This window comes from Anabrus simplex, chromosome 11 (assembly GCF_040414725.1).
Source record: "Anabrus simplex isolate iqAnaSimp1 chromosome 11, ASM4041472v1, whole genome shotgun sequence".
Taxonomy (NCBI): Eukaryota; Metazoa; Arthropoda; class Insecta; order Orthoptera; family Tettigoniidae; genus Anabrus; species Anabrus simplex.
The window spans coordinates 58,159,906-58,173,561 of record NC_090275.1 but is presented as its reverse complement, the minus strand read 5'-3'; the positions used below and the strand labels follow the sequence as shown (position 1 = coordinate 58,173,561).

The following is a 13,656-nucleotide window of genomic DNA, read 5'->3' as shown; positions in this document are numbered from 1 at the left end:
GTTCTTAAACGTATCAGGACAGTGAATTAATGTGTTATTTACTGAATCGTTCGTCTTTTAAAAATCCTCTGTTATGATAAATTTCATAAGAATGCGCTAGAAAATTGAAGAACATTGTTGAGGAATAATCTGTCTGTTCCTGACACATACGCAGCGTGGATGGCAATGTTGGTGTTTGACTTAGTTTTAAATGTCATTTTTGTTTTTGTTTAAATGACGCAATATTTAGTCCTACTGCGATATGAAGAAAACAAAAACATCAACCACGTCCAAAATCCGATTGATTTACCAGGCTGAATGTAGGTGTGCTATTTAAACCGGAACTTTATTTTGAGAGTACATTTATATATTGGGCATTTCAGTAAGTTATTTAGTAATTTGGTGAGAAATAGAAATTGAATATTGTTAATTGTACTTATAAGAGTGCTGCAGATGAAGTTCGTTCCTCATGAGCATGAATTTTCCTTACTCTCCTTCGATGTCGTTTGACATATTGACAGCAAATTAACAGTTTTCAGTTTTTTTTCGTTGTTACTCTTCATAATAATAATCCTCATTCTCCATTCCTAGGGTGCTGATTAGAAGTTGAGAGCAACTTGCTTAGCCTATAGTAACTTATTTTGCTGACTGGTTACTCTGGGCAGTATTTTTCTGCTGATTAATTTAATGATAGGGTTATTAATATCTAGGTCACCATCAGGCCATCTAGTTCTGATTTTTGCCATTTATTTTGCATATGATATATTGTCAACATTTATTTCAGAGCTTGGAAGGAAATATGGAGAACTCTTTGAATATTAAATCAGAACCTCTGAACTCTCATGATGATGATAGAGGTAAAGAAGGGAAGGAAGAAGAAGGAGAGGAAGAGGATGATGAAAATGATGAATCCATTAAAGACTCGGTAAGCAGTTTGTACTCTTGTTGATATTAAGACATATACTATGAAAGGTCAATGTAATTGGAATAAATTTAGGTCTATGGGCATTTTAAATTCATATTAAATTCACTCTAGACCAACTTATACAATGAATATTACATGTGTCTCTGTAGATTAGTGGTAGATTGTGTGCCTCTAGATCCTTGGATTGTGGGGGTAGATTTTTGAAGGGCAAAAGAAAGTCTGTGATGTTTCCGTATCCAGTGTGCATATCTAGGAAAGAGTTATACTTTACTAGCTCAATTACATTTTTCTGGAGCCGATGACCTTAGATGTTAGGCCCCTTTAAACAACAAATAGCAAGCATTTTTCTGATGGTGAAAATCATGCAAAAATGGGTGTTCCTGTTGGCTGCAGGGTAGTTCCTGTTGTCTCTGAAAGAGCTCGTATCATATGTATCCCACTGCTACCACATTCTGTGAAAATAATGAAACCGTGGAGTTTGAAAGTGATGTGTCATGGCATGTGCTGAATGCAGGTTTGCAGCATCTGTGAAGTAATTATCCATTGGTCTCATCACTAGCCAGTACAGTCACAGAGGATTGGCAGCCATGTGTAGCAAGCTGTGACTTTGTGTGAGCCATGCTATATTGGATTCTTAACTTCTCTTTTGCAAACTAGTTAATAAAGTTTTACTTAAAGAGAAAAAAATATATAAAATATGATAGGTACACTGAAGAAAATGGAAATTACAACACCCAGGAGGAGTGGTGCTACATTGCTGCAATTGAACATGCAGGACGAGTGTTTGGTTGTGATTCGATGATTACACTTTCCGGTCCCTCTGACCGCAAGTTTGGACAACAATCAATACAGGAAGTGCCCACCACGAGCTGCATTAGATTGATGAATTTGTCGAGACATGGAGTCATTAAGGCCCTGGATCACTTCCTGTGGAGTTGTGGCCCATGCTTGCTGCACTGCACGGGTCAGTTGTTCCAGAGTTGTGGGTGGCTGAGGACAGTTAGCCAGTTGTCGACCCATCATGTCCCACACATGCTCAATAGGACTGAGGTCCGGGGATCTGGTGGGCCATTCTAAGGTTGTGATGTCATGGAGAGCTTCTCTGGAGACGTGCAGTGTGAACCCGGGCATTGTCCTGCTGAAACATCCCATTAGCAATGTTTGCCATCATAGGGACAACCACTGGATTGAGTACCCTATCAACGTACTGTCGAGCAGTCATAGTGCCCTCAACAAGCACTAATTGTGATTTCACATTAAAGCCAATAGCTCCCCAGACCATAATGCTTGGTGTTGGCCCTGTGTGCCTCTCGACAATAAGATCTGGGTAGCCCCTCTCCCCGGTACATCGGCGCACACGATTACGGCGATCACTGCGGGCAAGACAGAAGTGCGATTCATCACTAAAGACGACCCTATGCCATTCGTCGACCCACGTCGATCTTTCTCGACACCAGGCCAGCCTTACACGTCGCTGTTGTGGGGTCATTGGAACACCTTCTGCAGGGACACGGGCTGGTAAGCCAGCTGCATGCAGGTGATTACCAACTGTTTGTTGTGTAGTGTGGGGTGCCACAGCTGCTCGAATTTGCGCTGCTGTTGCATGGGGTTCCATTCGGACCATCCGAATGATGCGGCGATCCTCTCTCACAGGTGTCTGTAGCGCTGGGCCTGTGCCAGGTCTACGAGTGTGGGTACCTTCATTTGACCACTGCTGCCATACGCGTTGTACCATAGATGCCTGTCGGCCAACACGTGCAGCGACAGTCCTTAGCGATAATCCAGCCTCACACAGCCCAATTATCCGAGCCCTCTCAAACGGCGACAGTTGTTGATAGCGTGCTCTCTCTGTCATCGAGGCATGTTTGACGGAGAACACTTCACTGCACAGACTGCAAGTCAACTACGCTACACCAGAGTCCGTATACTGGAGTTGATTCCTCCGCGACCAATCACGTGGGGAGACCTGTAGCAACAATCCAATGGGTCTGAAACTTTGATCGTTTACATGCCTACATGGCATCGTTCCATATCTTGAAAATCAACACAAACGACCAATGCCTTCATGGTTTGCAATTTCTATTTTCTTAAGTGTATTTTATGATACCTCAAGTAGCAGAGAGGAAACTTCCTTCCTTTATGCTTGTCAAGGACACACCAGGAGGTATTCTTACTTAGGCCTATATATAGAAGAATGAAAACGAGACTGTGTTAATCACCAAAATGCGACCATTTTCTGGGTTGTTACTGGCTGACTGTGATGAAGACAAGTTTGCTAAAAACTCAAGCCTCAAGTGTCTAGCCACATGACTGCCACATTCAGTAAAAATAAGTAAACCCTGCATTTTGAAATTGTCATGGCGTATGCCAGTTTCAAAGTCTTCTGTCTGCAACATGATTACATTTTTATCATGTCTGTCTATCTCTCCAGACCAACATTCCAACCAATCCAGACCTGTGGTTTTGTTCAGGTGATACTCGAGGTTTGTACGCTGATTTGCGGTTTAATCTGTGGGCTTGCATGCCCCAAAAAGGCATGGATAAGGTTTGAATCTCTCCAGTTGAGGTACTTTCAGGTTCTCACTTCATCTTAATGTGTTTTAAACGAGTCTTTTCTCACAGCTTTCGGAAACGCATGTTCGATCATACGATTCTATAGCACACAAATGTTATTTTTCCTCCATGCAGAAATTATAGATGTAATAATGATGATATTTGCTTTGCATCCCACTAACTACTACTACAATTTTCGGAGACGCTGAGGTGCCAGAATTTAGTCCCGCAGGAGTTGTTTTACGTGCCAGTAAATCTACCGATACGAGGCTGACGTATTTCAGTACCTTCAGATACCACCGGACTGAGCCAGGATTGAACCTGCCAAGTTGCAGTCAGAAGGCCAGCACCTCAAATCATCTGAGCCACTCAGCCCAGCAATTACAGATGTCTTCATTCTTTGACATCATACTGCTTCCCTCCTTCATATACAGTCCAGAAAAGGATTTTCCACAAGTTTTCAGTAGGTTTAAGGTCTGGAGGAATGGCTGGTCAGTCCATTACATTATCACCTTTGTGTTGAAACCATTCCTTGGTGAACTTGGCACTATGGATTGATGCTTTGTCTTGTAGGAATATCCAGGACTCTTATATCAGTCTTGTCCACAACTTATAAAAGACTGTCTTCAAGCAGTTTCTGGTAGTGTATAGCTTTTGTACAGCCTGAGGGGAAAGAAAGACTTGTTTCCCTCAATAACTGAATCCATCCCATATCATCATACCTTTTCAATCCTAGCCCTTTTCTATCCTTGCATTGCCAATATCTCCATTCTTTCTTCCAAACTGCATGATACTCTCTAGCCCACTCCTTATGTGTTACGATAATATTTTTCCTTCTATTAATGTTGCTCTGACTGACCTTCCTGGATAATGTAGATTTGTTGAAACTGATAGTGGGATCTTGTGCAAGTTATCCGAGCTTTGTTCCTTCAGCCCTAAGCTTCCTAACAATGTGGGTCTTTTTGTCTAGGCATCGGCTTCTATGATCTTCCAAGCGATTGCTTTTTTCTCCCATTTCTTTAACTTCAGGCAATTGTTTACCACAGTAGGGGGTCTGGCACTTCTCTCTGCTGTTTTCTGGGAAGATAATCCCTCTTCTTTATCAGCTGTAATCAGTCCCTGCTTGAAGTAGGACAGTTGTGACTTCCAACTCATTTACCTTTGGTCTGTAACAATGGAACTGTACCCAAAAAGGAATTTAAATAAAATCAGTACTGGTATTCCTAATAAGGAAAGGTGTGATCTTAACGTTTTTGCCTTAGTTGTTTGCACTGAAAGTACATATATTCTGTTATTGAAAGTACCAATAATAAATAATGTAGCAATAGTATATGTCATGTGTTCTTGTTTACATTGCATAACTGGTTTCGTGTTAGGATTGTTTACTATGCCAGTACATCATAAAAACATAGTAGCCTTATAAAAGTAAAACACACCTCAGTAGAGCTATACATAATCCCCTATCCCTCCAGTATCGTTAGCTGGTAGTGAGCAAATAAAGAAAGTAATAAAATACTGCCTGACTGATGAGTCCAAAGTCCAGTTACCGCTATCAGTTTGACACATACTGTAACTTTATTTACAAGAGTCTAGCTCCTGAGGAAGCAATAGTTTCGTGTTTCGCTGCATAGCACTGTAAGAAAATCGGAGCATTTCGGAAAACTTCGGTCAGTTTGCCGCCATGTAGCGCATTAGAAAGGTGTGAGCTTGCATTCAGAAGTTCAAACCCCACTGTTGGCAGCCCTGAAGATGGTTTACCGTGATATTCCATTTTCACATCGGACAGATGCCAGGGCTGTAACTCAATTAAGGACATGGCCGCTTCTTTCCCTCTCCTAGCCCTTCCCTATCCCATCGTCACCATAAGACCCGTCTGTGTTGGTGCAACGTAAAGCCAATTGTAAGTATACACACACACTATGGAGTATTTTCATTTGTACTATGACGTGAACTTTCCAGTCACAGCGGCCTGATTCGCATGAACTCTTCTTGGATTACTGTGTGTTATGTCCCTTTTTTCTCTTTATTTAACGTCATATAAATATCACTTTTCTCTCAAAACACGGTTTTTTATCTTTCTAATGTGGGACTTCGTCTTTACAGCAACGCGGACATTCTGAGTCGCCTGCATCTTCAAAGAATCCAGTAAAATGGTGGAATGATGATGATGATGATATAAAGACGGTGAGAAAAGTGTGCTTTCATGTGCAATTTATTCTCTTAATACCATTGCAATTTCCTGGTGAATGGAGAGATAGCCTGACATCTAGCGACACTATTTGAACTGCTGCTCCACTGTTAATTTAGTACTTGAAAAGATCACACATGCAGAGACCTTTAGTTACCTCGTAGACAACATCGTTGTTCACAAGATCCCCTGCACCATCGCACTCGCGACATTACGTGCCACAGCTAGAAACTACAATAAGCTGTCTCACCGAAGTTTCCCAGAGTGCTCCAGTTATATTCTTGCAGTGCTATGTGGCAAAACATGAAACTATTGCTCCCTCAGGAGCCAGAATCTTGGCTTTATTTTTCTTTTCAGCTGGCATGACAGTTGTTTGGCAGTCTGCGCAAAAGTTTAATTTATTGAGTGTTTGTGAAAGAGACTAAAAGCAGTTTCGGGAGATAGTGGGTTTGAACTCCACTGTTGGCAGCCCTGAAGATGGTTTTTCCGTGGTTTCCCATTTTCACGCCAGGCAAATGCTGGGGCTGTACCTTAATTAAGGCCATGGCTGCTTCTTTCCCACTCCTAGCCCTTTCCTGTTCCATCATCGCCATAAGACCTATCTGTGTCAGTGCGACGTAAAGCAACTTTAAAAAAAAAACCCACCTATATTCAGTGTAGTCAATAAATAAGCCTGACCAACTTTTACTATGGGAACTTCGTAATGCTATACTGCAGATTATTTATGAGTTAATATTGAAAATTTTAAATATTGTAAATCTTATGGTTGGCCTAGTATAAAGTTGCTCATTTTCCTTTCTTTCGACACTTTCTAATTCAAAGTTTTAAAGCAATTATATTGTATTTATAATTTTATTTAAAGAGTGAAGGTATACATAATATATATCATAAAGTCACAGTTAGATTGGGCAACTTCCCTCCCATAAAGAACTCATCTCAGATGAGGAAAAATTGTTACGCCCCTTCCTTGCCCATAAATGAGAGCTTTCGCTGTGGACCTGTTCTGTTGTAGTGAGCATTGGCTTAGTGCCTGTCTTGACGACGACGACAACAACAACAACAACAACCTGTTTGCATATTATGATTTTATTATTAATCTTGTTGTGTGTATGTTCAGGAACCAGAAGATGATAACATGGAAGTTTTAATCACAGAACCAGATGTGCTCATTCATCCTGATAATCAGTCGGAGAATTCACGTGAACATTCGGAGGTATTTATCTTTTAGTTTTTAGCAGCTATTGTAATGTTGTACACTAGCATAATTTTCATCTATGAAATTATAATCTTAACAGTTATAAATACGTTAAACAGACTTGTAGTTTGTAAAAATTTATACAGAGTGTCAGTTTACAGCAATGACCTTGGTGCATAAATTCTCCTGCTGCAATGTGGCTGTGGGATTATGGGGTGAAACAGTAGTAATTTCACAATTGAAAAAGTCTAAAGAGCTTGAATGTATAAAACAGATTTTTAATTTGTTACTACAGTTTTAAATGAAAGGGGTATCAAAGACATCAGTTGCAGTTAAACTTGGTAGGGATGATCAATTACGACATGAGAACGTCACTGCATGCTTGCTCTTCTTACATAGGCTGTCCACAGCATAACAAAATGAGTGAGTAATGTAATGAGTAATGTGAGTTACGTAATAGTTTAGCTTACATTATAAGCAATACAGAAATAACAGACCCAAATATGTTGATGCACAGGAAGAGCCAGCAAAAAGTTACTGGTACATTAGCCAGTGCTTCCACACAGGTGGATTGAGAAAATGCTCACTTTTCCCCTGAGTGGTGGGAATAAGTGTGCGGTCAGACAGTGCAGTGAGAATGGTTAGCAGTAAGTATATGGCGTTAGCGTTGCGATGTGTATTCTAAATTATCTGAATAAATTTCTGTCAATATTCCTGAGGCTGGCGATCCCATAGCCAAAACATTATATTGGTAAATTGAAGTAGTTGTTATTTAGAACCAGTTTCAGAATGGACAGAAATTCCTGAATTTCTTGTATGGATAATTTACTATATTTTCTTAAGTTATTGTATATTATATCTATGGTTTCTTTCACAGCGATACTTGGATACATGTATTTAATGTTGAAAGAGTGGATTGTATGATTAGGTTGAACTTCAAAATTTTTAAGGTTGTCAACTAATTCTAATGTGTTTTAATGGTCTTGTTGCCTAGAAACCTGTAATTTTTCTTTAAAAACTGTTGTATTTACTGTGAGGTTTTATATAAACGTTTTTTTCTATAATTAATGATAGGTCTCATGGGGATGTCAGCCTTGTGGATCTTAGGTTGAGCTCTAGCTTTGGGGAGTCCTGGGTTCATATTGATTAGTTCAGTGGTTTCTTTGTCATTTAAGAGGAAAGTTAGACTTTTAAGCAATTGTTTTAAGTTGTTTTGAATTTTAGTTGTAGGATCTTTTCTGATAATGGTAAAAGTTTTGTCTGAAAAAAAGTTGTTCATTTTATTAATGTATTCCTCTTTACTCATGACTACGGTCATGTTACCTTTGTTGGATTTTGTTACAATTAAGTTGTTTTCTTTAATTTTCTTTTTAAGTTTTGAAACCGAATTAATGGTACTGACCTGATTTGTTTGAGAATTGGTATTACATAGTTTAATAATATTATTTAATTTTTTCCTAATTTCGAACCTAACCTCCTCTTGTTGATCACTGGGAAGTTTGGTAATGGCTAATTCTGATTCTGTTACTGTTGTAATGACGTCGTTAAGATGGGACACATTTGGCCAGTTATGTTTCAGGTTCCTGCCCAACATTTTGGATTCCTCCTCATTCAGTGTTTTGTCAGTTAAGTTAATGGTAGGAGGGTGGAAATTCTGTATGATATCAGTGTTCGAATGTTGCACTTTGACATCACGTCTTAGATTGTGGGCTGTGTTTTTCAGTTTATGCAATTCATTATCTAAAACTTATTACTTATGGTTCAGAATAATTTCTTGTCTTTGGTTAACCACGTTTGAAAGAAATCCCATTAGGGGTTAGGAAAGGTTTTTGGCTTCTTCTAGGCGAGCCTGATATAGCTTTTTGTTACGATGTGTTTTCTTTCTGTATACAAATTTTATCTCATTATTGATCCATATTTTATTGATTTTAAATTGAATTTTATTTATCTGATTCGTAGATCTGTGTTATTTGGAGTAAATTTCCCAAAATTGGGAGTTAGATTATTGGTTATGCATTGTTCAAGAATTAATATCTTTTCCATTTTTGCCGATCTTAGTTTTTAGGCCTAATTATAAATAAGCCTTTTTTTCTTGCCTGGTTGGCTTTCAATTCGTAAGTTATAAATTTCTCTAACGTTTGATAGTGATCAGTTGTCAATAGGACCATAATGAAATTCATAAATTATGAGTTGTAAGTATGTCAGACAGGCGGTAATTGATAAAATTCATACAGAGTGTCGATAGACAACAACATTGCATCATTGTGTAAATTCTCTTAATTTATTTTGCTATGTGTATGGTGAATTCACTGCAAATTCTCAAAGAGAAAATATTTCTCTGAAGATCAATCAAGCATATGAATTGTACTTTGTTCTCAAGTGGATAAGGACAAAACTCTTTCACCTAAATATTATTGTAGCAGATGTTCCTGTAACTTGAGAGTCTGATTAAATGGCACTCGCTCTTCTATGCTGTTTGCGGTTCGTGTGGTATGGACAGATCAGAAGGACCACAGCTCAGACTGTTATTTCTGTTTAACCAAAATTTCTGCTTTTTCATAAAAAAATAAACATTCCTTAGTCTATCCAGATTTGCTCTCGGCACAAAAGGCCTGTTAACCATAGCGATTCACTTCGTATTCTAACACCATCTGAAAAATTGTTTCCACAAGCAGAATTATTGATCTCCCGAACAGTGATTCTGAATTCTTGGAATCTAAAAATCCCCATCTAATTTCAGAGTCAATGCTAAACAATCTTATAAGAGATTTAAATCACACACAAGCCCAGCCTGAATTATTAGCATCTCTTACAACCAGACAACAAAGTGTCAGTCTATCGAAAGCGTTAACATAGCTTATCGACATATTACTCTGAAAAAGGTGATCTCATTTACTGCAATGATGCGAATGAACTTATGCATCAGTTAGGTAGAGAACGTATTCCAGATGAATGGCGTCTCTTTATTGACTCATCAAAGTCAAGACCTGAAAGTTATTGGTCTATTAACCGGAATGTAACCAGGATTTATGAAATACTGTTGCTTTTTGTGTGAGTGAGTCTTTTGGGACAGAGTTCACTGTTACAGAGTAGAGTGGCCTTTGAGACAAAGTTTAGTACCAGGCAAAAAAAAAAAAAAAAAAAAAAATAATGGAAAGTTTTATTCACTTGTAGATTATCAAAAGATCTTGTTACCACCACTCCATATAAAGCTGGGTTTAATGACATTTTTTGTCAAAGCAGTGGACAAAAATTAGAATGATTCTTGGTATTTAAAAGAGAAATATCCCAGGTTGAGTGAAGCAAAATTAAAAGAGTGTATTTTAATTGGTCCTCAAATCCACAAAATTCCCCGAGGATCCATTGTTTGAAGTTACTGAAACAGAAAATGTGACATGGCATGCATTCAAAGACGTATGTTCAAAATTCCAGGGAAATTATAGAGCAGAAAACTACATCAAAGTTGGAGAAACTTTGTTAAGAGCATATGAGGTAATGGGCTGCAATATGTCCCTTAAAATCCTTTTCCTGCACTCCCATCTTAACTTCTTTCCACTGAACCTGGGAGTAGTCAGCAACGAGCATGGAGAAAGATTCCATCAGAAAAGATCCAAAACTGAAAGGTGATATGCAGGAAAATTGTTCCCTAACATGCTTGCTGACTACTGTTGGTTTCTTCTCTCAAGAGTGTTACGGGCCCAGCTACAAAAGGGAATTTTTCAGAAAAACATTCTAAAATTGTAAGTTTTGAAAAAAGGTTTGTGCTTGTATTAACTATTTTAGTTTATTAAGCTCTTTGACATTGTATCAGTGATCAGCACATCCTTTACAATAAAATGGGTACTTCTGAATGCTGAGTGTAGTAAAATTTTGACTCTGGGAGTGGAATTATAATCTATTAACTTCATTTTCTGTATTGATGATTCCTATGATGACAAATATAAAGATAGGAGCCTTCCACCTAATCAATACAATTATTTATTATAAGGTACTTAAATAATTTCACATTGCAGTACTGGTTTTAACCTTATGTATGGGTCAAAATATGCTTGAAAGAGTAGTTTGAAAGTCTAAAATGCTCACCAGTTTGTTGTAATGTCACTGATCTTGATGTTCATTCATATACAGTACTCATTCATTTGATTGCTGTGTTACAATATCGATACTCGTATTTTAAATTTGAAAACGTCTTAATAGGTACTGCGTCAACAGGAAATTTTGTAATAAAAGTATCATAGTCTTGATGAGTTTGTACAATGAGACAGGCATGAGATCAGTGACATTAAAACGAACTGGTGAACATTTTAGACTTTCAAACTACTCTTCCAAGCATATTTTAACACCACAACACATCATTGTCATTTAGCATTAGTCATTTACACTTAGTATAAGTAGTGTTTTAATATTATATGTTGTTTTTAATAAGACTAAGGATCTTCAGCAGCTGAAGATGACCCATACATAGGGTCGAAACCACTACTGCAATGTGAAATTATTTTAAGTACCTTCTTCTTCATCTTCTTCTATGACCGATAGGATCACTTTAGTCAGTCCGTTGTTCAGGTCTCTTTGAAGGGATTGTTCGGGCTTTGCGGTCCTCCCAGTACTTCTTCAGATGCTCAGATCATCGTGCTCTTTCCTCGGTTGAACATATCGTGTTGTTGGGTTGTTTCGTGTAGGAGTAAAGCTGAGGTTTGTATTCTTGAGTTTTATATTCAATTTTACCTTATTTGTGGTGTCTTCTGTTGTAAGGCCTATTTCCTTCAGATCCTCTCTTACTTCTCTGATCCATTTACATCCTGTTGTGGTATTTTTTGAGACGAGATTGTGTTGTACTAGTTGTTTCAGAAGTCTCGAATCCTGCATACCCATGATATGTCCAAAGAATACCAGTCTCCTCTTACACAGTATATCTGTAATGGGTTCTAGCTCTTTTTTTTTTTTGTTTTGCTATTTGTTTTACGTCGCACCGACACAGATAGCTCTTATGGCGATGATGGGATAGGATAGGCCTAGGAATTGAAAGGAAGCGGCCGTGGCCTTAATTAAGGTACAGCCCCGGCATTTGCCTGGTGTGAAAATGGGAAACCACTGAAAACCATATTCAGGGCTGCCGACAGTGGGGCTCGAACCCACTATCTCCCGATTACTGGATACTGGCCGCACTTAAGCGACTGCAGCTATCGAGCTCGGTGGTTCTAGCTCTTTGTACACGACTTTGTTAGATATTATTCGCCACTGTCCATCTTTCTGGTATATTTTGTTGATGCAGGTTCTTCCAATCCTTTCAGTTTTCTGAAGTCTGTCAGTCTTTGATTGTTTATTCAAGTGAAAAAGTGTTTCTGCTGCATATGTAGCTTCCGGTTGTATAACTGTGTTGTAGTGTTTTATTTTTGCATTTATTGGTAGATATTTCTTTTTGTAGATATCCCATGTTCATTTTTTTGCTTTAGCTAATCTATTTGTTCTTGTTTGGATTGAACATTTTTTCATTTAGGTTATGTGTTATTACTTCTCCAAGATATTTAATATTTAAATTGAGTTACTATTTTGATGTTATTACCATTTATGGTAACGTCTTTTAGTTGTGTTGGTTTTTGGGGCATAATTTCTGTTTTTTTCAGATGATATTTTGAGGCCAATTTTATTTGCAATGTTTTGAAGTTCTGATATCTGGGTTTTTGCTTCTTTTATATCAACTGGTAGTAATGCTAAATCGTTGGCAAAACCCAGGCAGTTTGTTTTGATTTTTCAGCCAATTTTTACCGGTATTTTTGGGGGACATTTCCTAAACCATTACCATTTCTAGAGCACAATTAAATAATTGAGAGCCCATCTCCCTGTCTTAGTCCATTTTTAATTTCAAAAGACTCTGATGTTTCACACCTAAACTTCACTTTTGATTTGGTGTTAGTGAGAGTCAATTTTATCATGTTTATTAATTTGGGGTGTAGTCCAAGGTGTCCAACAGAGATTCTCTATGGATGCAATTGTAAGCTTTCTTGAAATCTACAAATGTTATCACCATATCTCTTTTTCTTCTCCATTAGGTCCGGCTCCATGGCAAAATGGTTAGCGTGCTGGCGTTTGGTCACAACGGTCCTGGATTTGATTCCCGGCAGGGTCGGGAATTTTAACCATAATTGGTTAATTCCTCTGGCACAGGGACTGGGTGTATGTGTTGTCTTCATCATCATTTCATCCTCATCATGACACGCAGGTCGCCTACGGGAGTCAAATCAAAAGACCTGCATCTGGCGAGCGGAACTTGTCCTCGGACACCCCCAGCCTTTTTATTCTTCTTAAGACTTGGGTAGTTTCTTTTCTCTGTTTTACTAGATTTTGATAGGATATTTCTGATTTTTGGGACTGATCCAATAGCCATACCTGATGTATTTTCTCAACAGTTTCATCACATTCGCTGTTCCACTATTGGTGTTTTTTACTTGGTTTAATTGGAGCCAGGTCTTCTGCAATTTGTTTAAGGTTGTGTACTAAGTCTTCAAGTTTATCTGTGATTTTTATGTTTTCAGTTGCTTTTTGGTAATTTTCATTGTTGATTAGTTGGGTAGGATTGATTTTTCTTTTAGTTTTAGGGGCTTCCTTTTGTTGTCTCCTCTGGGGAGTGAGTTTAATTTTTTTTTTAAACTGCGTTGTGATCTGAACCTGTGTCTATTCCTCAGCAGACTTTGACGTGATAGATCTTTGTGGTGGTATTTGTCCATGCAGATGTGATCAAGTTGCCATTCTCCTTTAGTGTAGTCAGGATGTTTCCATGTTTTGAGTTTTTGAGATTTTGAGATTAAGTTATGTTTT

At 38.2% G+C, this 13,656-nt stretch overlaps 1 protein-coding gene across 3 annotated transcripts in view; it reads left to right on the top strand.

Moving 5' to 3' along the window:
* Window positions 1-13,656, top strand: part of LOC136883513 (gastrula zinc finger protein XlCGF57.1) — a 66,189-nt gene that overhangs the window by 17,365 nt on the left and 35,168 nt on the right. The window contains exons 1-3 of one of the 3 annotated variants that reach the window (XM_067155874.2): window positions 24-361; window positions 764-904; window positions 6,763-6,858. In XM_067155874.2, the coding sequence (XP_067011975.1) occupies window positions 779-904; window positions 6,763-6,858 (222 nt within the window). In that variant the 5' untranslated portion in view covers window positions 24-361; window positions 764-778. Of the gene's footprint in view, window positions 1-23; window positions 362-763; window positions 905-6,762; window positions 6,859-13,656 lie in introns of those variants that run through there. The other 2 variants (XM_067155873.2, XM_067155871.2) reach the window with 2 other exon arrangements.